Source organism: Rattus norvegicus, chromosome 9, assembly GCF_021556685.1.
Source record: "Rattus norvegicus strain SHRSP/BbbUtx chromosome 9, alternate assembly SHRSP_T2T, whole genome shotgun sequence".
NCBI lineage: Eukaryota > Metazoa > Chordata > Mammalia > Rodentia > Muridae > Rattus > Rattus norvegicus.
The window spans coordinates 54,586,699-54,609,948 of NC_141542.1; the positions used below are offsets into that span (position 1 = coordinate 54,586,699).

A 23,250-nucleotide genomic window follows, 5' to 3' on the forward strand; every position below is an offset into this window, starting at 1 on the left:
TGGTTTGCTTTTTTTTTTTTTTTTTTTTTTTTTTAATCTCACTGTTCCTTAGGCAACTTTTTTTGTTAGTTTGTTTTTGTTTTTTGCTTCTGTCAGGAATTCCCTTCAGAGTCTCGTGGCTATCTTTGAAAACAATCAATTCTTCTGATAAAATCTTAATCCATTGCAGAGTCATTCGAGTGATGGAATTTTCTGTTTGAAAATAACTCGAAGGCTTCTCTCGGCTCAGTCTTTTTTTTCCTCTGACATCTTCTAGAAGGATTGGAAACAGTGAGGCTCCAAAGTTAGCTAGGGCAAAGACAAAACCAAAACTGGTTCTGAGCGGAGGCAAAGGTGGTCAGGTGCCATTGAATCTCAGGTATTTGGTGCTCTCCACACAGCCTGACACAGTCTTAACACGGGTTCTAAAAAAGAAATTGCCGTATCATCGGGCTGAGGTAAGTGCGCTAGAATGAAGTCATAGCACTGGCAAGATGCCCTTTCTGAAGAAAAGCCAACACTCCTTGGTAAATAAGCTCCATCTGGTGCATTTCCTACGTAAGTCTCGATTTATGACATCATAGGCAGGCCTGTGGTTTGTTTGTTTGTTTTTGTTTTGGGTTTTTTTTGTTGTTGTTGTTATTAAATGTACTTAAAAGTTACATTGCTATTGGCGTTTAGGAAAGAGTTTCTGACGATGCACCTTGAACCACATAATTTGAGAAACCCAGAGCTAAAGAAACTATGCCTGTACATTAAAGCTCTAATTTATGGCCGGGGTTGGGGCTGGGGGTCGGGGGTCGGGGGTTGTAATGAAAGATCCAGACTGGCTCGCTGCCAGTGGACAGTGGTTGGCTCTCTCTCTGAAGCATGCACTGGGACACTTGGGCTTGAATTAACTGTCTTGATTGAGTAGGGACTGGCCCACATGGCTAGGTTTTCCCTTCTGTGTGGGGCTCCTCTGTGTAGACATGACCTGAATGAAGTAAGCCTAAAGTGTCCAACACCTAAGGCTGTGGACAAAGGCTGAGATGAGTTGGAGATTTCTGCACACACCCTATAGCAGTCAAGTCCGGGCGTGCCTCAGCCTCTCCTCTGTCTCTCTCTCTAGGGAGGAAATAGAAGCAAGTGACACTTCCAACCTCTGGACCGTGACTGAAGAAACCCCCGAGTATTCGAAACAGCCCAAACAAGAGAAACTCAGAAAAAAGAAAAAGAAGTCCTCCAAGAGGTCACCGCTCCAGGAGCTAATGTGCTCAGATTCGGACGGTTCCTCCCATGGCACCAGGTCCCCTGAACCTATCCCCAGCCCCTTCTCTGGGCTCAGGGTGGGGGACTGGGAGGCACCCTGAATCTATATGACACTTTAAAGCCTAGCATATATGAGACTGTCCCCCAGGCTCCAAGCCAGGATAGGTCCTAGCACAATAAATTACCCCCATCCCCCATTCATGCTGACATCCATTTTCCCAGAGAAGGTTTTCCACACGTGGGCTAGGACGCCGCCATCTCCGTCTTCGCCACACCGCCACCAGGAGCAGCCCTGCCCTGACAGAGTCCAGCCACCCACAGCAAAAGGGGCTGAGGACCCATCGCTGAGGAACCCTAAGGAACCCTAGTGGCAGCTAACTTTAAGCAAGCCACTGTCCCCCAGGGATGCTCAGACCCCAGCCTCTGGACTCTGTGGAGCAAGCCTCTCTTCTGAGGTAAGGCTTGCATTCTCTCTATCCAGTACCTTCCCTGTGGATGAAAGCCAGCTTCCTGTCCCATCCCCAGCCTGGCTATCCTACTGTTTGAGCTTAGGGATGTTTCTGGACATTCTTTGTTCTGGACATTCTGTTGTCATAAAATTGTCAGTCTTTTGATACATTTGTAGCGCACTAACCTGGCAGGCTGCTGTTAGAATGCCCATGTTCTTGGAGGACTCCATATAGCTGGGCTCCACACCTATGATGTTGTTTTAAATTGTTTCTTCCTTGTGATTTAAGGATTTTGCCACACAATGTGGAGACTGAAATTAATACTTGCTCAGTAACTTGTCTGAGAGCTATAAGACTGAGTGTTCTCTATGTTACTGTGTCCTGAGCATCTTTATTGAGCCCTTCCTAATTGATTTTGTCTGTAGTCTGTTGTAGGTACCTCTGAGTGCAGAACCCGAATAAAATCTCTTACATTAGAAACAGTATTCTGGTTGCTCATTTGCTACCGCCATCGTCGTCTCCTCCTCCCCCTCCCTCCTCTTATCCCTCCTCTTCCCCCCTTCCCCCTCCCCCTCCCTCCTCCTTCCCTCCCTCCTCCTCCCTCCTCCTTCCCTCCCTCCTCCTCCCTCCTCCTCCCCTCCTTCCTCCTCCTCCTCCTCTCTCTCTCTCTCTCTCTCTCTCTCTCTCTCTCTCTCTCTCTCTCTTCAGAGATCAAAGTGCTGGGATTAAAAGCACACACCACCCTCCGCCCAACTTGCTAATGTGTTCTTCAAGCACAGTTTAGTACCAACATACTAAAGTATTCAGTTCCCACTAATTTCAAAGCTGGAATAGTTTTCTCAAAGTCTCCTTTTTCTAGGTGGTAACAAGCTATTTAAAAAAAAAGTTCAGCTAGGAAGCGCAAGGCCCTGGGTTCGGTCCCCAGCTCCGAAAAAAAAGAACCAAAAAAAAAAAAAAAAGTTCAGATTATTAATGAGAAACATATTGGAGACCTTTGGAAAATAGAAAAGATAGGAAGAATTCTGATATTCAAAATGGACTAATTAATGTGTTCACATTCCTGAAAGCTAACTGAAGAAACGAGAGAACCCCACTTCTAACATCATGGGAGATGCACCCCACCCACACATACCCAGAAGCACCCTTCCTCTCCAGACCTGAGAAGAAAGCCTAATGTGGAGGAGGGGAGTCCTGACAGCATGGATGCTCTTGTGCTCCATGTAACTCAACCAGAAACTCAGCGGGCACGGAGCCAGGCTTCAGGTCTGTTAGCAGCCACTAGAGGATGGTCACCTCCACCTCAGTGTTCTTGGGGCTTTTTCATTTAGTTTTTTTCCTTACTGAACTTTTGTTTTGATGGACCACGGTGAGCACCTCTAGAGAAATTATCAGCCTGAGTGTCGGGGAAGTCAGCTGATGTCTGGTGGTTAAGTCAGAGAGCTGAGCTCCTCTGTAGATTGAATATCCAGTATTTCTCTTAAACATTCCCTTGACCCCCTTTCCTCGAATGTATAACCTGCCAGTCCATATCTCATCTCTAAATCTAGACTGGACGAGAGCACAGTAAACACTCGGGTGAATTTTCCATGGGAAGATGGCTATCAGTCAGGCTGCCTGGATTAGAACAGCCATGTTGTAATTTACCCTGTGGAACTTGAGCCAAAGTCCCTGGCATCTAGAAAACACCAAAAATGGGAAAACATCTACCAGAACCCAGAGAGGAATGGCCTGCTCTCCTTTTCTTCTGTGTGTCTGTTCCTATATAATGGGAGAGTGGAAAGAGAAACAAAGGAAACTGGAAACAGAAGCCAGGCACCTGGAGCATGCTAGGGCAGAAACAAAAGCCAGGAACTGTGGCACAAAGGAATGTCAAGGAAGAACATTCTAACTCAGAGAGTAACAGGCTTGGAGGTGCCTAGCAGACAGAGCAGGCATTAACCCTAAAGAGCTTGGGTCTCCAGCACCTCCAGGCTCCAGCACCTCCAGCCTCCACCATCTCCAGCCTCCAGCATCCCCAGCTTCCAGCTTGAGCAAGCCGATCCTGCAATGGCTGTTGCAATGTGTCTAGCACCTGGCAATCTATTCTTTAAGTCCCTGATTGAGATTAGTGCATTCCCAAGACTGACCCCTAGCCTGCTGCAAATTCATGTGAGCTTTCCAGGTCTATCAAAGTGTGAACTCCTGCTGGTAGCTGGCCAGTGTTGGAGAGGCAGATAGCTGGGAAACTCTTAAGTCCTCCCCAGAAACCAACGAACAGATCATGCAAAAAGTAAAAGTCCAAAGAGCTGGCTATAGAGGTCTGATATTCCCTCCTCACTATAAGATAAAGGGAATGCCCTGATCTCATCACTGGACAGTAGAGCCTGCCTGGGTCTCCTATATCTATGATCCTACTAAGCATGTGGGAAAGGGGAAAATCACAAAGATAAAAAGATGGGAGAAGAATGTTGGGGTGTGTGACAACACCTGTCACAGGAGACTCTAAGTGGCAATCCCCCAAGGGTTCAGTGGCACTGAGAAGTGGTACGGCCATGTGGTTGCTGTCACCAAAATGATGGTGAAGTTACATGGTCATTGCCTCCTTGATGATGCCGCTAACCAAGATGGTGGCCAATCGTGTGGTTTTCCTCCACCTCGATGATACCATGAGCTAAAATGGTGACAAAGCCACATGATTCCTTTTTGCTCTTGTGAGCTCAGTTCCACAATGAATTGAGCCCATCCCCTATTGGTATAAAATTTCCCATAAGATCCAGGCACCTTGCAGATTAAATGTGCAATCATCTCTGTCCTTTAAGAAAGTGCCTGAGTCAGGATATCATGGAGCTAGCAAAGAATGGTGCAACTGGGCCAGGAGAAAATGCCCCAAGGACTGTGGACCCCAAATAGCAAAAAAGAAAAACGGAGGAGAAAGGAATTCCACGGTGTCCTGAGGAAAGGGAGTCCGAGTGCCTTCCAGCATTGCAACTGGGAGTGCCAAATGCTGTCCGTCTCCTTAAGGCACTTCAGCATTAAACTTTAGAGGTATTTTAATTGCTCACATCTCTATGTGTCATGTGTATGTTTGCCTGCATGTGTACGTGTGCACCACACGTGCCCCTTGCACAGACCAGAAGGCGGCGCTGGATCCCCTGGGACAGGAGTTATAAGTGGTTGGGTGAACCTCCGTGGGAGGGCTGAGAACTGAACCTGGGTCCTCCGAGAGAATAGCAAGTTCTCTTAACCACTGGGCCATCTCTCCAGCCCCAACTTCAGGGATATTTCATCCAATGGAATCATCTTAATACTAATCACAAAGCTGCCAGATGAAATTAACCACCAAATATACCGTGACAAGATGTTTCAGAAGAACGGAAAGGAATCGGTTGGGTGAACCAAATTCGTCATAGCTTTCAGCACACACCTGTCTGTGGACATGCCTCGAACACTAATTTGGCAGAAATCACAAACTTTAACAAATAACACAGAATCTATGAATAATGAGACAAGGCTTTACTTGGACTAAACCTTTAAAGTGTGCAGAACTAGGATTGAAGGACGCAAATGTAGATGTGAACACCGTTTGTTCCCAGGTGGAACAGTTCAGCATCACGTCACGCACTCGCTCTTACCTCGCTCACACCCCCAACTTCTTGGAGTGACTCCTGGCTGGAGTGGCTCTTGTACTCACTTTCGTAGGGACTGGGACTTCATCAGGTGCTGGTGGCCCAGTAATTTGCAATCTCAGGACTGCCCTGGAGGTGGAGAGCAGGGGCTGGGGTGGGAGAGAGCAAATGAGAGGTAGGGGGTGGGGTGAGGGGTGGAGGTGGTGGGCAGGGTGGGGCAGTGAGCAGCACAGTGGGCAGGGGCAGGAGCGGGGGTGGGGGAGGGCAAAAACCAAATACCACACAGCCTCCCATTCGCCTTTGGTCAGAATGTTTTATATCACAGCAACAGAAGAGTGAAATGATTGATTATGGTAAAAACGAGTAACAAATCCCCATCTTGCCATTCTTCATTGTTCTGTTCCATATTAAAATGCTTCATCACTGGAAGTCCAAACTCTAGGTGACAGGGATGCAGAAAGTTAGAGTACGTGCCTGTAGACGAGAGTTAGCTGTCGGGGCTGGAGAGATGGCTCAGCAGTTGAGAGTACAGACTGTTCTTCCAGAGGTCCTGAGTTCAATTCCCAGCAACTACATGGTGGCTCACAACCATCTGTAATGAGATCTGATGCCCTCTTCTGGTGTGTCTGAAGACAGTGACAGTGTACTCACATGCATAAAATAAATAAATAAATCTTAAGGAAAAAAAAGTATGTCCTTTAAAAAAAAAAAGAGTTAGTGGTCTTGCCTGTGAGAGTTCCAGAATATATCAGGAAAGGAGGCAGCTACCCAGAGACCATCTATGATCAGACCTTAAACCTGATCTGCTCTCTTCATGGAAAATAGTTCTGTGAGAAGCAAACATTCTTTCTATATTGTCAGTCTTCATTGATAATCATGCTGATTTTTCATCTTCTGAAACCTTCTGAAAGTTTTTTCAAAGAGTTTATGTGTATGGGTGTAGGTTGATGTCATTATGCAGGTGAAGGCAGGTACAGGATAGAATGAAGCCTGCCATTGGATGAAAAGGAAGGATGGGCGGGAGAAAAGTTTTTGAGAGGCTGAGGAGGCCAGAGGGAGAGGGAGACAGTCAAGAGAACATGGCAGTGGATGTTAAGGTTCCTCTTCGCACATCTACAAGTTGTTAAGACTATTCTTAAGGGATGGGTGTGTATAGGATTTTGTGTTGTCTAGATGGGCAAATTATATCTTACCAGATATAAAACCAGAGGATATTGTGTGGTGTGCTATTTCATATGGCGACTTAATTGGGTTCAACAGAGTGCATGGTGGCTGGATGGATGCACTGGGCCCTCCACGAAATTGGGTTATATATGCCTGGTGTGGTGGAAACCAGCCAAGAGAGCTGTGAGTGAGGGCGGGAGGCCTGAGAGGGTACCAGGTTGGAGTGGCTCGCAGACAGCAGAAAGTAGATGGGGGCACTGTGGAGCTGCTGAGATAAATTAGCGCTGGTTCCAGTGGCCCGCCAGAGCCAGAATTAGTGAGAGCGCGACCAACAGGGTGCACGCAGGAACCGGTTCCGCCTTTTTATATTTTTACCGCAACATATGGGCATTTTGTTTGCACGGGTGTCTGTGTACCATATATGTGCCTGGTGCCAAGGAGGATAATAGAGGGTGCTGGATCCCGTGAACCTGGAGTTTCATGCGATTATGAGCCACCATGTGAGTGGTTGGAACCTCTAAAAGAGCAGCAAGTACTCTTAAACACCGAATCATCTCTCCAGGTCATCTGTGTACAAGAATTCGTTCTCAGCTGGTAAGAGGCCTCAGACAGTCTCTAAAATGAGAAGATCTTTTTGTGTCATTTGTTTCTTTCCCTGTCCCCATAATTGTCCTTGTTTTCCTCTCCTGCGTCAATATTTTGTCTCAAAGGTAGCTTTGCCATCGTGGGGACTTGCACATGGTCCCTGTGGATATGCCAAGGTGCTTTAAAGCTCTCCCTGGGAGCTTTTGGAGGCAATATCTAGCAAACTTATTCACAGTCTCCAAAGCCTCTGTGAATGTTTCTGTCCTTCCAGAAAGTATGGAAGTGATTCCCCCCACTGCTGGGAATCTATATCAGGCTTACTCCCTTCCTGCATAGGAATTTAGAAACCATAGGAGATGGTGATTGCCGTCTGCTTCTGTGTAAGCAGACAGGCTCCTCCTTTGTAAATTTAACCAGTCTCAGAAAATACACAGGAAAAGTGCATCTGTGCTCACACGTACAGACTTTGTAATCGTTGTTTCCCCTGAAGAAGTCAGAATGACACCTGCTTACCCAGCACTCACGTTGCATTAAGAGATGACACTTGGGTGTCATCTAGAGATTTTTAAATCTCCCTTCAGGAGAATGGGCACAGCATCCTATACACATATCAAACATCACATCATGTCTTATAAGAGCCTTAAGCATTTGCAGAGTTTTGTATCCACAGGGGTCCTGGAACCACCATACCGAGGGACCACCCACAGTGGAGGTTTGCAGCTTTAATCTGTCTCCACAGATCTGGCCCTATTGACAACACGGACTTGCAAGCCACACTTCCAAAGACACACAATCGGGAAGTCTGAGGTGCGATCTGCCTTTCCTTACAGCTACCCTTTCCTCTGCCCTATGTGAGCTCTCATTCACCTGTCCCTGGGGAAACAGGTTCTGTCTTGGAGTTTTTAGCCTCGTTAATGAAAATATCTAGAGTTGGAATAACTAAGATGCTCGGGGGAAATTTTATTAGAGTTTAAAAGGAAACAGAGCAGAGGTTAAACTCTTAAGCTTAATCCAACCATCACCAGGAGAAGATGGGAAAAAGTCGTGCCTCTTAGGAGAGCTGTAGAATAGAAATGGCTGAGAGGGAAAAAGCAGTTCAGGAGCAGATACGGGTTAGGGAGCTGACAGACGAGTCCATAACTTTGTGGTCATTATCACCACCCCTACACACACATACACGCGTACACACACACACACACACACACACACACACACACACACACACACCACACCTGTACGTGGTCATTTATTACCACCCCTACACACACATACACACACACACACACACACACACACACTCACCTGCAACCAGACACCTGTGTGTGGTCATTACCAACCCTTTTCACACACACACCTGTTCCCCCAGTTTGTAATTTCAGACTATCTCATATGTACTGTTCATTAGACGATGTCTTGTCCTCTGCAAACCGGCTTCTTTCACATGCTAATCTTGATTTACTTTTGAAAATTCCTACTCCCAAGTGTGTTTTGGTTGCCAAAGAGTGGTAGAGGGACCAGAAGGCTCCAAAGGAGGTTTTAGCAAGCCCTACCTGGAGAACCAGGACCTGAGCAGGTGACTGGAGAGGAGAGCCACTCACATGATAGGCCTTTCCCTCCCAGGACTGAGCCCCTAACCCTTTCTACCAGGTACCAAAGGAGTTCAAAGGACTCCAACACTGATCCTGCTCTGCTTCTAGGTCCTCTAAAAACCCACCGGGCTCTCCATCCTATGACATCACTTTCAGAGAACTCAGGGTACCGGTACAGAACATCTATCTACATAGAAAGATAAAATCTGGATACAAAAAAGAATTTGATCATCAGTGAATACTAATTAAAGATATCACTTAACCTTGAGTGAGACAGCCCCCATCCTAAATTCCCCTTTATTTATCTTTTCAATAGACAGGTTTGGGGAGCGGACTCACGTGTGGGAAGAGATCTAATGCTGTCAGTAATTTCCAAAGAACTTTCTATATCTGTCTGCCATGTTCCTGCACCCTTCTTTGACAAGAGAGTTACTATTAACGTCGTGTTAATAGTAATCTCCAGGGTCCAGGCAACACCTGGGTATCGAGAACGTAGAGGAAAGAAAATGATGGAGATACTGTTGTTCCCATGAGCAAATGGAAACCATGGTGCTGGGGTTAGGAAGAACAGGGAGAGAAGACACAGACAGACAGACAGACAGACAGACAGACAGACAGAAGGCAGGCAGGTAGAAAGATAAATAGAGGAGGAGGAAAGATAAAGACTGAGGGGGTGGGAGGGATGGAACAAGGGAAAACTGGCAGAGAGAAGCAGAAACAATAAACCCTCACTTCTTGGTGAGAAATTAGAGCTCAAATAGAGGCAGAAATTTCACAAGCAGCACATCGCAGAGAGCTCCGTGGGAATATAAAACACTTGGTTTCCTCGGAAATCTATTATTCCTTGACTCACATCAGGACCAAATGTGTGTGCTGCGTCCACTTGCAGATAAGTGGGACGCATGTGCATGATTTAAATGTTGCCTAGGTCTTGTGACTAATGAACCGGATGAGACATTTCAGAGGATCTTAATCCTGTCTCACAGAAACCTCTCCTTCCTTTCCTCAGCCCTGTCACCGCCCGAGAGGATGTGGAGAGTGGAGCGGGACCCGGGAGAGTGGAGTGGATTAGTGAGCTGGACTAAAGTCTCATGCAACAGCCAGCTTTATTCAGAGCATCAGACAGTTTATACTCTGAGGGTTAAGAAGAGTCACACGAGTGAAGTGTACAATTGCAAAGGCAAGGCAGACAAGCCGCATGCAGCAAACCCATGGTTTCCCATGAAGGCATATAAATAAATAATCAGAATTAAATCACTCCTTTCAACACACCTGGGAGGGGTGTGAAAGCATAATCCAAGAACAATTCTGTTAAGAAATGGAGGTCATGAGACTCTTGACTTCTTGGAGTTTTCTCACAAGCCCTCAGACACCTCACAGGACTGACTCCCTTCTTGGATGGTGTTCCGACAAACCCCACCCACTGCTAGAGTCAGAAATTCAAGGTGTCTGTGTCTTCTTGCGGGACCAAGAGGCAAATCCAGGTTCTCCTTCATCCCGCAGCTTTCAAGTATTCCTGGGGCACGGTCATCGTGTCATGTGAGTCAAGCCTGCTCCTCCAGGGGTTTTTACATCTTGTATTGAAAGACCTTCCTTTTTTTTTTTTTTTTTTTTTTTTTTTTTTTGGTTCTTTTTTTTCCCCCGGAGCTGGGGACCGAACCCAGGGCCTTGCGCTTCCTAGGTAAGCACTCTACCACTGAGCTAAATCCCCAGCCCCATCTCGACCTTCCTAATTCTGCGACCCGTTTAACACAACTCCTCGTGTGGTGACTCCCAAACATAAAATTATTTTCGTTGCTACTTCATAACTGTGATTTTGTTACTATAATGAATCTCATAATACAAATAATCTGACAGGCAGGATATCTGGTATGCCACCCTGAGAAAGGGTCATTCAACCCCCAAAGGATCTCGGCCTACAGTTTAAGAACCCCTGAGGAACAAGGAAAGAGCCTGTGCATCTGACTGCCTTCAATGCTCGCTCACAGACACTGAAGCTGAATCGCTGACGTTCAAGGCGTTTTGATGTGTGTTGCCTCCATTATCCACAGATCCGGAAAGGATTCCTCCTCTGTTCCTGAGCATTCCTGAGCTGGGTATCCAACCTGGGGGCCAAACTGAAGGAGAATGCAGTGAGCGCCTTCCGCCACGCACTCAACTTCTTTGTAGGTCCCGGGAGGCAAAGGAAAAGGGGAAACAGTCCCTGTCTTTGTGGTGCTTACAGATTAGTAGGGCTACAGAAGAGATGTGAATTACGTTACAGAGCCAGATAGGAAACGGTGCTGCGGAGAAAAGTGAGGTACGACGGGAGGGCGGAAAGTCCGCGTGGGATGCGAGATGGTTTGACCCTGAACAGGACACTGAGAAAAAGCCGCCCGGAGAAAATGATACCTGAGCAAAGAAGCGAAGGAAAAGAGTGGAGGATGGTGTTGCCACGTCCTGGGGCAGCTGGCTGCTGGATGGGTCAGAGGGATGCTTATGAGAGGGCAGGGGTGCCCTTCAGCTGGTGGAAGTGGAGGTGTGGGATTTAGTGTGAAGATCGACGGGTGAGATGTGTCCCAGGAATGGATATGGTTTATGAAAGAAGTAGAGGCGTCTAAGATTTAAAATTTGAGTTCCTTGACATTGTTATAACATAAGGGTCTTCAGAAATGTGGTTTAAATTAGAAAAAGAAGCCGTGATTCTTATAACGCGGTCATGCTCCCAGCACCTGAGTCCTAGAGGGGAAAGGCTGAGGCTGGTCTCCGGATGAATTCACGGGCGCTCAAGATAGCTTCTTATCCCGCTGCACTCGGAATGATTTAAAAATACAAATGAGGTAGGGGCTAGAGAGGTGGCTTGGTGGTTAAGAGTACTGGGTCTTCCAAAGGACTAGGGTTCAGTTCCTAGCACCCATGTTGGGGCTTACAACCATCTGTAACTCCAGCTGCAGAAGATCCAGCCCCTTCTTCTGGCCTCCTTCACAGTTTCCAGGCACACACGCAGGGCACTTTAAATCTGAAGGTACATCTGATACAATTTTAACAAAGTGTAATTTGTAGCATATTAAGTGTATAAATATTAACTATTCACCTTGGCCACATGCCTATGTTGTCACGGCACATTATACCAGATATGGAGGAAGGTTGGTTGCCTTCTCTCTAGAAAGTGTCCTCCTGACCCATGGCTAACGACCTCCATACTGGCTACCCAGGTGTCATGGTAAATTCTGCCAACTTGACACAATTTAGGATCACCCGGAAAGAAAGTTTCAGTAAAGTATTGTCTGGATGAACTTGGCGAATGAACACCTCTGGGAGGAGTTGTAGCAATTATGTTCATTGATGTGGGGAGACCCAGACTAAATATGGGTCGCACCGTTTCCTCTGTTGGGATCTTAAATTGTGTGATGAGTCTTTCTCACAGTAGGTATGTATGCATTTGTACCTCTCTGCTCCTGACTGTGACCAGTGTGACCAGCTGCTTCCAGTTCCTGCCTTGACTTCTGTGGTAGTTTGTATAGGTTTGACCCCATAAATTCATGTTTCAATGCTTGGTCACAGGGAGTGGTACTGTTAGGAGGTGTGACCTTATGGAGGAGGTGTGGCCTTGTTGGAGGAGGTGTGGCCTTGGAGGAGGTGTGGCCTTGTTGGAGGAGGTGTGGCTTTGTTGGAGGTTTAGGCTTTGAGATCTATGCTCAAGTTCGATCCAGTGTGTAATCAGAGTCTTCTCTTGGCTGATCAAGATGTAGAACTCTCATCTCCTCCAGCACCAGGTTTGCCTGCATGCTGCCATGTTTCCCTTGATGATGGGTTAAACCTCTGAAACTATAACCCAGCCCCGATTTAATGTTTTCTGTTCTAAGAGTTGCCTTGGTCATGGTGTCCCTTCATAGCAGTAAAACCCTAACTAAGCCAACTTCCCTCCAAAGATGGATTTGTAACCTGCAGTTGAGAGCTTTCGCGTCCACATTTATTACCGCACTGTTCACAATAGCTAAGCTATGGAGCCAGCCTCAGGTCCATGGGTGAATGGATAAAGAAAATGTGGCACATACATAAAATGGCGTTTTATTCAGCTGTGAAGATGAGTAAACTGAAGACACTGGCAGAAAAATAGATGGGCTGTGATCAACACGTCAGGTTTAGAAAGCAAAAGTTACATTTTTTTATCATGAAGATTTGAATTTGCATATACAAGATGCCCAATTGTCTCCAAATACTTATGTTTATACCAATAGGTTAGGTTCTCAGTCTTGATCAGAGTAGCCTCTTTCTCTTTGGAAAGAGAAGAACCAGAGCTGGTCAAAGTGCGTGACTATTGCGTGTTCAGCCAGTAAGGATCTGAAAATCGCTAAGGAAGACCCTAGACTCAGCACGCAAAGACAAAGAGTGTTTATCCTGCAGAAACATACAGCATGTGGGGGTCAACCATTTCTTGAAATGGCGACCCCAGACAAAGGCATACAGGTCTTCTTGTAGGGAACCGGGGGAACTCTCTAGGAGGATTAGGTAATTAAAATTTCATTGCTGGGTGTAGGGGATCACATGTGGTCAGTGTTCCGCATTCCTATATCATGAATGTTGAACCATACAATGAAATAGGACCGCCCAGCCCAGATGGCTCATTCTGAGATAAGGTATTTCCCCACTTGTGGTTGTCCCCAGGCTGTTCTTTGAGAGGGGGGTTTTATGACCTCATTTCTGGATTTTATGTTCTGTTCCCAGAGTTGGTGCCTTATGGCCTTCTTTCTGAAATCAGGCCTGGTCCTTACATGGAGACAAATGGGGTCCTTACGTTGTCCTTTCAAGCCCTAAATACAACGATATCATACGCACCTCCAAACTCAGGGAACATGGTGGACGAGGAGCAGAGAGATTGAAAGAGCCGGAGGGCGGGAAGGAGAGCTGCGAGACGCTGTCTTCTGCACGTTCCTCGGCTGTGTACTTAGGAAGCCTCAGCAGCTTCGATCGCTGCACGAGTTCAAGGCCATCGGAGAGACAGGTCAGCATCCTAACAGGCAGCGGTCATCGAACTAAGCGGATTGCAAATAACCAAAACCGAGCACACGAACGAGCAAACAAAAGACCACTAAGTTGAGAGAGAGACTTGTCGAGGGGTGTCTGGGGGAAGTGAGATGAAACCGAGAGTGGGCGGCCAGGACACACTGAATAGAGTGTGAACTTGCCGAAGAGTAAATGAAAATAGTCTGAAAATTAAAATAGGCATTATATATACATACGTGAAATATATATTATACGTAGCATGGAAGTATAAGAAGGACTTACAAGAGAGGAAGAAGAGGTCAGGGCCAGGAGAAAGGACAAAGAAAGGGTGTTAAGATAGGAAAGCAGAAGGGACAATGGGAGAGGAAGGTGCTGGGAAGAGTCGGAAAGGGGCGGGGCGGGGCGGGGAGGGGCGGGGAAGGGGCGGGGCGGGGCGGGAGGGGCGGGGCGGGGCGGGGAGGGGCGGGGAAGGGGCGGGGAGGGGCGGGGAGGGCGGGGAGAGGCGGGGAGGGCGGGGAGGGCGGGGAGAGGCGGGGAGGGCGGGGAGAGGCGGGGAGGGCGGGGAGAGGCGGGGAGGGCGGGGAGGGCGGGGAGGGCGGGGAGAGGCGGGGAGGGCGGGGAAGGGGCGGGGAAGGGGCGGGGAGAGGCGGGGAAGGGGCGGGGAGGGCGGGGAGAGGCGGGGAGGGCGGGGAGAGGCGGGGAGAGGCGGGGAGGGCGGGGAGAGGCGGGGAGGGCGGGGAGGGCGGGGAGAGGCGGGGAGGGCGGGGAGAGGCGGGGAGGGCGGGGAGAGGCGGGGAGAGGCGGGGAGGGCGGGGAGAGGCGGGGAGGGCGGGGAGAGGCGGGGAGGGCGGGGAGAGGCGGGGAGGGCGGGGAGAGGCGGGAAGAGGCGGGGAGGGCGGGGAGAGTTGTGGAGAATGGGGTGAATAAAACAAACTGAGACTTGTAGGAACGTCACGCTGACGAGCATCGCTTTGCATGCTGTCTAAAATATTAAAGAGAAAGGAGTTGCCAGTTTCCAAACTGTACCCTTTTATATTTCCAACCCTAATGTGACTGTGTTTCCGCGTAGCTTCCCAGACCCGGATCTGTCACTTTGGGGACACTGTAGTCACTTTAGAGTGTGTGTACCAGTAACTTACCATGAGGTTTGCATTTCGCCCTTCCTACTAGGATATTGACTACTAATAACACTGAGTATTTTCCATGCGTAGATTCCCCATCCCTTGAATCTTCCTTGACAAGATGTCTCTGTTCCAACAGTCTCCCTGCTTGTTGACAGAGTTGGGTTTTGGTTTCGTTTTTGGTTTTTTGTTATCGTCATGCGGAATTTTTGTGTGCTTTAAAAATGAGTCCTTTGTCAGATGTGTGACTATTTTATCTGTCATTGGAGCTTATCTACGCATTCCTTTTAATAGCTCCAGACTTTCCGGAAAATGGAAGAAAAAAAAAAAACTCAAAAGAATTACAACGTTGCCTTTCCTCATAATACACGAATGTTACCATTTCACCACCTCCACCTCGGTTTTACCACATTGCCTCTCTGTCCCTGTCTCTTCTGTGTTACTCCACGTAATTTTTGTTTGCTTGCGTTTTGAGATGAGCTTCTTGCTATGTGGCCCAGGCTGGCTTTGAACTTGAAGCAGTCTGCCGTTATCAGCCTCCCATGCTCTGAGATTACCGATGTGTGCCACCATTCACAGCGCAACATTTTTCTCCAAACCATTTCAGAGTAAATGATAGGATTATATGAAGTGGAAACTTAAGGGCTCTTTGGAAAGCCTGTTGAGTGGTGTTTTGCTGGGGCCAACACGTGAAGGAACTTTTTGTTAAAGCAGACACAGGTGTGAAAAGCTAAGGCAGACTCGTGAAGGAGCATTTTGCTGAAGGAGATGCAGGAGCGAGGATGCTCTGCTAAAGCAAGCGCATGAAAGGACACGTGATGAAGGATTCTTTGTTAACGACATGCATGTATTGGTCTGCCTTACGTTGCGTGGTTGAGTTCAATTTGTCGGGACACTATAGAAAGAAACACACCCCAAAACTTCTGGTGGTGTGCTACAGTTTGTTGCCGCTTTGAAGGACTTGAGCTGATTGGCAGATTGATGTCAACTGAGAAAGGCGCATGTGCGGAGGTAAGACGGGTGCTGAGGCAAGACACATGGAGGACGCATGGTGTTTGGGGCCTACAAATAGGACTCCACAGAGTGACAGAGACAGAGCTTGGCTTGCTGGTACAGCTAGCTGTGCAACGCTTGTGGATCTCACATCTTTGCTGATCTTTGCTTTCCTGAGAGAGGCAGAGCTGAAAACTTCTGCTGTTTCTCCTGGTCCCTCCTGCTGACTCAAGTTGAGGCTGAAGCCTGGCTGTCTCTGCAAGGTCATGTCACTGCCATTGCTAACCGGACTCTACGGACCTGGTGAGTCTGTGAAGTGTGTGCGAGTGGATCGAGCTGCCGCTGCCTGCTGACCTGTGAACTGAACTGCCGATTTCTAAACAACACAGACAGGAGTTCTCCAAAGAACCTTTCTAAACAGGTCCACTTCCCCTGTATCCTTTCTTTTTCCATGCCTCTGGTGAGTGGTGGGCTAAAAGGGAGATTAAAGTGTTTAAGAACCATCATTAACGGGGTTGGGAATTTAGCTCAATGGTAGAGCGCAAGGCCCTGGGTTCGGTCCTCAGCTCCGGAAAAAAAAAAGAACCATCATTAAAAATAGGATTTGAAAATATTAAAGTTATAATTATATTCTTTTATCTGTATTATTTCAATGTGAATTTTTCTAAAAACAAAGTCATTCTCTTACTTAGCCATAGTGCGTGATGTAAAGCAGTCCATTGGCACTATCAGGGTTTTATAATCAGTGGACCTTGTTACAAACTCACCAGTTGGCCAAAGAAAAAGACAACACTGGAGGTCTGAACCAAGGTCGGTCTCCTCTGATCCGGAGTGTCTCCTCATTTATTTCTTAATATACCATATTTGATATAACTTTATAGAGTACATGCTATATATTTCATATATACCATATTTGATATAATTTCATACAGTACATGCTATGAAATTTCACAGAGCATCCCCTTTGTTTACCCCATGATATCCTTTGGCAGGGAGAGATTATTTTTTAATTTGATATAAAGTACAGTTCATTGTCTTGGTATATTAAACTTTTTGTGTGCTTTGAAAATTCTGCTGACTCCAAAGTCATGCAAACATTCTGGGATTGTTTGTTTTTATATGCATGTAAAGTCTTGTTTTCATAGTGGAGAAAGATTTTAATTTTGGCTCACGGCCCAAAATATACATAGTCTCTGATGGTGAAGTCACTACAGCTGGAGTTTGGAGCAGCCAATCATGTGGATCCAATTATGTCTGAAGCCAAAAGAAAAAAAAAAGCAATGTACACTTGCATTGCGGTGTTGGGGGTTGTGGTGTGCTCTGTGTGTTCAGACGCTGACGTCCGTGTCCAGAGATCTCTTATATCAGTGTGGTGTAAAGCAGGCTCCCCAGTTATCACTGACTGGTTAATAAAAGGCTGAACAGCTAATGTCTGGGCAGAGCAAACAGAAAGCTGGACTTCCCATCCCAGCCAGGGGTCCTGGGCAGAAGAGCCAGTAAGAAGGAGTTGGCTGGGAGGCAGGTGAGGGTCCAGGAAGAAGGGAAGAAGAAGATGGCCATGAGGTTGGGCATGAGGAGTTACCAAAGGGGTTTCTCCATGACAACATGACTGCAGGGCTGTGGACTAATTACAAGTATCTCTGGGCATGTGGCTGGGAAGTAGGTAGCACAGAAGGTTAGAATAGCTTAGAAGTACGGCGTAGTGCTTAAAGCTTGCTAATAAACATAATAGGCCTCTGTCTCAGTTATGTGGGAGCTAGCTGGGTTAGAAAAACCTACTACTTTAAAATTCTATCCTATGTAGGTTCTCATCTTTTTCTCCAATCTTCCAAAAATGTTTGCTTTCTTTCATTTTGCTTCATCGTTATCTGTTCTCTAAGAATTTCAATGTATTTTTGACCATGTCCACCCCTCCTCCGTCCCCCTCCAGATACATCCTCCCTTGCCTGCCAACCCAACTTGTGCCCTCTTTTGAAGCCCATAAAGTCCAATCCGTTCTGTCTCCTGAGTTCATGGACATCCACCAAAGAATGGTAGACCTACCTGGACATATACCCTTAAACAAAACTGGCTGTCCCTTTCCCAGTAGCCACCAGTCCACAATAGCTCCTCAGCTAGGGATGGGGACTTCTGGTCAACCTGCCCTCTCCATCCTGGGATTTTTGTGTAGCTGGAGTTTGCACAGTGCAGCTGCCCCACTGTGTCCAGAGAACTGTTCACTCAGAGTCACCCACCACCCCTGACCCTTACAATCTTCCTGCCCCCCTCCCCTCATGATCTTTCAGTCTTGGGGTGTGTCACCAGTGATGTCCCACTTAGGGCTGAGCATTCTTCAGTCTCATTATTTGTAACTTCACCAATTGTCAGTCTCTATGTTGGCTATCATCTACAAAAGGACACTTTTCTGACTGGAATTCAGAGATTCACTAATCTACTAGGAATTTAATGGTGTGTCCATTTAGCAGAGCAATAGTGATAGGTCCTACCACGAGCCTACCATCTGTCTAGCCACAGGTTCCTGGCCTAATATGGGTTTGACAGTGTGGAGAAGACCTTAAATCCAATACCAAAGTGGTTGGTTACTCGAAAGGCATTATTGTGCTGGTACGCATGTCTTGACAGATGGGCTATTTATGTGGTTTGTAGGGTTCACAGGTGGGGTAAGATTGATGAATGTTTTTCTCCTCCAGTGGCCTGATTACATAAAAAACTATGGATTCTTCCTAAAGTTTATTTTCAATGATGTGTTGATGTGCATGCCTGCTTGTCTGTGTATGCACTGTGTGAACACAGGCAGAAGAGGGTGCTGGATTTCTTGGAATTACAATTATAGGCAGGCATGTGTAGCATGACATGAATGCTGGGGGAGGGGGGGCAGAACTCAGGTTCTCCTAAGAACAAGTGCACTTAACCACAGAGCTATTATCTCTCCACACCCCCCCCAACACACACACACACACACACACACACACACACACACACACACACACACCCGCCTCTTATGTTTAGGTCTATCTACAACCTATCACAAATCAATTTCCCTCTGTAAGTAAGGCAGAGGTTGGCATTGACTCTTTACCCGTCCAATACATTTAGAACCGTTTTTACGACTTGTATCTTAGTTTGCTTTCTGACTCCATTATCAAAAGCAACTTGTGGAGGAACCGGCTTATTGGCTTACAGGTGGCAGACCCTCATCAGGGAAAGCCAGGGACTGAAGCAGGGATCCTGGAGGAACAATCTGGCTTTCAGAATTGCCTAGTTTGCTTGGCTACCTTTCTTACACAGCCCAAGCCCACCCACAGAGGTACCGCCCACGGTGGGTTGGCCCCTCCCACACCAATCAGCCATCAAGAAAATGCCCCACAGGCATGCCCATGAGGCCAATCTGATGGACCTCCCTAGATGAGATTCCCTCTTTTCAGGCACATCTCTGTTTGTGTTACTTTTACAAAAGCTAATGATGACAACCTGTCTCAGGACCTTTATAAAACTCAGTTGAATATATACACATATATACATATGATTAGAATATATAAATATAGTCATATGATTATAAATATATGAATATATTCACATGATTATAGATATATCATGAGTATATAGTCATGATTATAAATATATGAATATATATTCGTGATTATGAATATATTATATGAATATATGTGGAAAATTTCTAGATTTCTATTTTGCTTGGCTAACCTGTTTCTTAAGACACTAACATTCAATTTGGACTACAGTAGCCTCATCCAGAATCTTGAAATCAGACACTAAGCCTCCAGTGGTGTTCCTCTCTTTCAAGGTGGTTCTGCGTTAACTGTCTCCTTTGATCTTGTATGAACTTTGAGAATGCAGTTTCTTCAGAAATGCCCACCGGGCTCTTGGCAGGGATCACATGGAATCAGAAACTAACTGCGGAAGAAAGACATCTGTGAGTTTCTGAACGTCACAACACCCCCCATAACATGCAAATGTGGTTCCACCCTGAGTGAGTGCTGGGTTTACCCTTCAGGGACTGATGTGCCTCATCCTGTGAAAATGGTATTTCTAAGCTTCACTTTCTATGGTCTGTCATTAAACTATAGCATAACCGAGGTTTCTGTATTAACTGTCTTGTGAGAGTCACTTACTGATTCCACAGTTTTGGTATACTGCTCAGATTTTCCCGGGATGCAAATGTGCTGTCTGCCAGTAACCAGCTGTCTTCTCCTCACCTCAGAGTCTTTGCAGTCTCTCTATACTGTATTTGCTAGGAATTTCAGTGTAGACGGATGCAGAGGCAATGGATGTGAACATCCTTTCCTTGCCCCTGATCTGCTTCCAGATCAAGCATGATATTAACATCCTGAAAGATTTTATCAAGTTAAAGGTGTTTCTCTCTATTCCAAATTTGCTGAGTTAAAGCAACAACAGCAGCACACACACATGTGCACACCCACACACATGTGCACACCCACACATGGGAGCACACAAATGGGTGCTGAACTTTGTGAAATAAACCTACACCCAAAAGCCTAAATTGCCATTTAAGAAAGGCTCCTGGGCTGGAGAGAGCTAAAAGCATTTGCTGCTCTTAGAGAAGGTTCCATTTCAGTTCTGAGCACCCATGAGACAGTTCACAAATATCTGTGACTCAAGTTAAAGGGGATCCAACATGCTCCTCGGGCCTCCATGCATGGAGGCAAAACACTCACACACATAGAATATAAATCTTTTTTAAAAAGAAAAAATGATTTCTTACCCTTCTGTCTCAGTCAGGGTTTCTATTCCTGTACAAACATCATGAACAAGAAGCAAGTTGGGGAGGAAAGGGTTTATTCAGCTTACACTTCTACGTTTCTGTTCGTTACCAAAGGAAGTCAGGACAGGAACTCACACAGAATAGGAACCTGGAGGCAGGAGCTGATGCAGAGGCAATGGAGGGATGTGTCTTACTGGCTTGCTTGCCCTGGCTTGCTCTGCTTGCTTTCTTATAGAACACAAGACTTCATAATGGACTGGCTCCTCCCTCCTTGATCACTAGTTAAGAAAATGCCTTACAGCTGGATCTCATGGAGGCATTTCCTCAAGGGAGGCTCCTTTCTCTGTGATAACTGCAGCTTGTGTCAAGTTGACACATAAAACTAGACAGTACATCTTTTTATTAAAAAAAATATATACATATATACACACATGTACATATACACATATATATAAATATATACATATATACACATATGTATATAAATATATAAGCAGTATGTATATATGTATATATACACAGAATATATATACACAGTATGTATATATACTTATATATACACAGTATATATACACAGTATGTAAAAAGTATGTAAAACTAGACAATACATCTTTTTATTAAAAATATACGTCTGTGTATATACACACATATATACATATATCTACACATATATAGTATACACATATATAAACAGCATGTGTATATATGTATATATACACAGTATATATATATACACAGTATGTGTATTATGTATATGTATATACATGTATATATGTGTGTATATATGTATACACATATGTGTATATATGTATATATGTGTATATATGTATATATGTATATATGTATATATGTGTGTGTATGTATATACACATATGTGTATATATGTATATACGTTTATATGTGTATATATGTATATGTATATATATGTGTGTATGTATACACATATATGTGTATACATTTATATGTGTATATATATGTGTATATATGTATATGTGTATATACATATATGTGTATATGTGTATACATATATATGTGTGTATATATGTATATATATGTATATATGTGTGTGTATATGTATACATGTAATATATGTGTCTATATATACATATATATATTTTAATAAAAAGAAGATTTACTGTCTAGTTTTGTGTGTCAACTTGACACAAGCTGGAGTTATCACAGAGAAAGGAGCCTCCGTTGAGGAAATGCCTCCATGAGATCTAGCTGTAAGGCATTTTCTTAACTAGTGATCAAGCGGGGGAGGAGCCATATATTTATGTTCTGGGCTGTGATGTTTATATCACAGAAACTACACTAAGATCTAGATTAGTTAAAATTAACCATTTTTTTAAAGTGATAATGAGATATAAGAATTCTTCCCGGCATCCTGGATCTGGAAGAAGTAGCCAAACAAACTTGGAACAGGAGCTTCCTCAAGGCTTGCACAGACCTCCGTGAAATGGGCACCCTTGCAGCCCTATGTCTCAAACGGAAGTTCGCTGCTTAGCAGAGCAGAGCTGGCCTGCAGTTCCTGAGCCAGCTGGAAGCAGCTCACCCAGGGCTGCGGCCCTTTTGTGGGGAGGGTTGCAGTTCCAGAAGATCAATTGATGGATCAATTAATCTATGAATCGATTAATCCGAAGACAAACTGGGGAGGGGCCACGTGAAGCGGAGGGATTTAGGACCCTGGTGCACGTGGAGCTACAGCAGCTTCAGGAAGGGCATCAATACCAGGGCTGCAGGGAGGGGATCAAGAAAGAGCTGACACATGGGGCTGGGGGTGGGGGGACCAACTGAACCTTCCAGCCTAGCTGCACTGGCCAGGACAGAGCCTGTGTCTCCTCCTTCCTGCTTTCTCACCAATGGTGGCACCCCAGAAACAACTGGGGAGCCCCTCTCTGCTCCCTGTCACACCAGGGTCCTCTACTGAGAAATTTCAACACCAAAAGGAAGGAAGTCTGCCCATTGCTATGGGGTATGTGCTGAAGGGTGACTCTGGAGCTAAGGAACAATGAATTACATCTGACAGTGCCGTTAAGGAAGGGGGTGACCTAATCTCTCTCTCTTTCTCTCTCTCTCTCTCTCTCTCTCTCTCTCTCTCTCTCTCTCTCTCTCTCTTCCTCCCTCCCTCTCTCTCTCTCTCTCTCTCTCTCTCTCTCCCTCTCCCTCTCCCTCTCTCTTTCTCTCTCTTTCCCCTCCCCCTCTTTTTTTTTTTTTTTGGTCTCACATTAAATTTAACTTTGCTCAAAGTTAAAGAAATTTCAAGTTAGATTGTGTAGACCTTATATCAAAATAAGCCCCATTATATTAAACAATATTAAATCGTACTAGGAATAAAAACAGAACCGCACCAAAGAAAGAATAGACATCATACAGTCAGGAGAAGTGCTCATTTCTAGGCTTTCAATGCGTGAATTAAGGAGGAAAATGTAAAATGTACTCAAATCTCAAAAACAATTATCAGGACTGAAGCAGATGTGGGCAGGGCAATGATTTCTTAACAGAACAACAGAAGGTCTGTTAGTATTACATTAAAATCTCATGAGCACTGGAAGGAAAAATATCACAACTTGAACGTTAGCGGGACATGAATAGAAGATTCACAAAGCATTCATCAACGTAAGGAATAGACAAGAGGACAGTCACCGTTCTCCTATTGAGAAGCTAACTACGTCCACAATAGGGTCCATTTATGCATTACCTTTGAAAATAGAATAGATGTTAGTTTAAAGTATGTTTTGAAACTGGGACTTGACTGATGGTCATAGAAATTGCTAGAACACCCAA

General features: G+C 45.6%; 1 protein-coding gene and 1 long non-coding RNA gene across 6 annotated transcripts in view; one reads left to right on the forward strand and one right to left on the reverse strand.

The window, feature by feature from the left end:
* Positions 1-2,164, forward strand: part of Vwa3b (von Willebrand factor A domain containing 3B) — a 169,098-nt gene extending 166,934 nt beyond the window's left edge. For 2 of the 5 annotated variants that reach the window (XR_015628846.1, XR_015628845.1), the window contains 3 exons: positions 1,091-1,267; positions 1,458-1,685; positions 2,105-2,164. Coding sequence is in view for 2 of the 5 variants with exons in the window: in NM_001419961.1 (NP_001406890.1) it covers positions 1,091-1,267; positions 1,458-1,578 (298 nt within the window). In the remaining 3 variants the exon portion in view is untranslated. Of the gene's footprint in view, positions 1-1,090; positions 1,268-1,452 lie in introns of all 5 variants that reach the window. The other 3 variants (XR_015628847.1, XM_087567260.1, NM_001419961.1) reach the window with 3 other exon arrangements.
* Positions 2,165-9,709: 7,545 nt separating this feature from the next.
* On the reverse strand, positions 9,710-13,998 carry LOC134480357 (uncharacterized). The gene is made up of 2 exons (XR_015629474.1): positions 13,441-13,998; positions 9,710-10,739 (listed from the first exon to the last, which is right to left on the reverse strand). It is a non-coding gene; the product is annotated as an uncharacterized LOC134480357 (long non-coding RNA).
* Between the last annotated feature and the right edge of the window lie 9,252 nt (positions 13,999-23,250).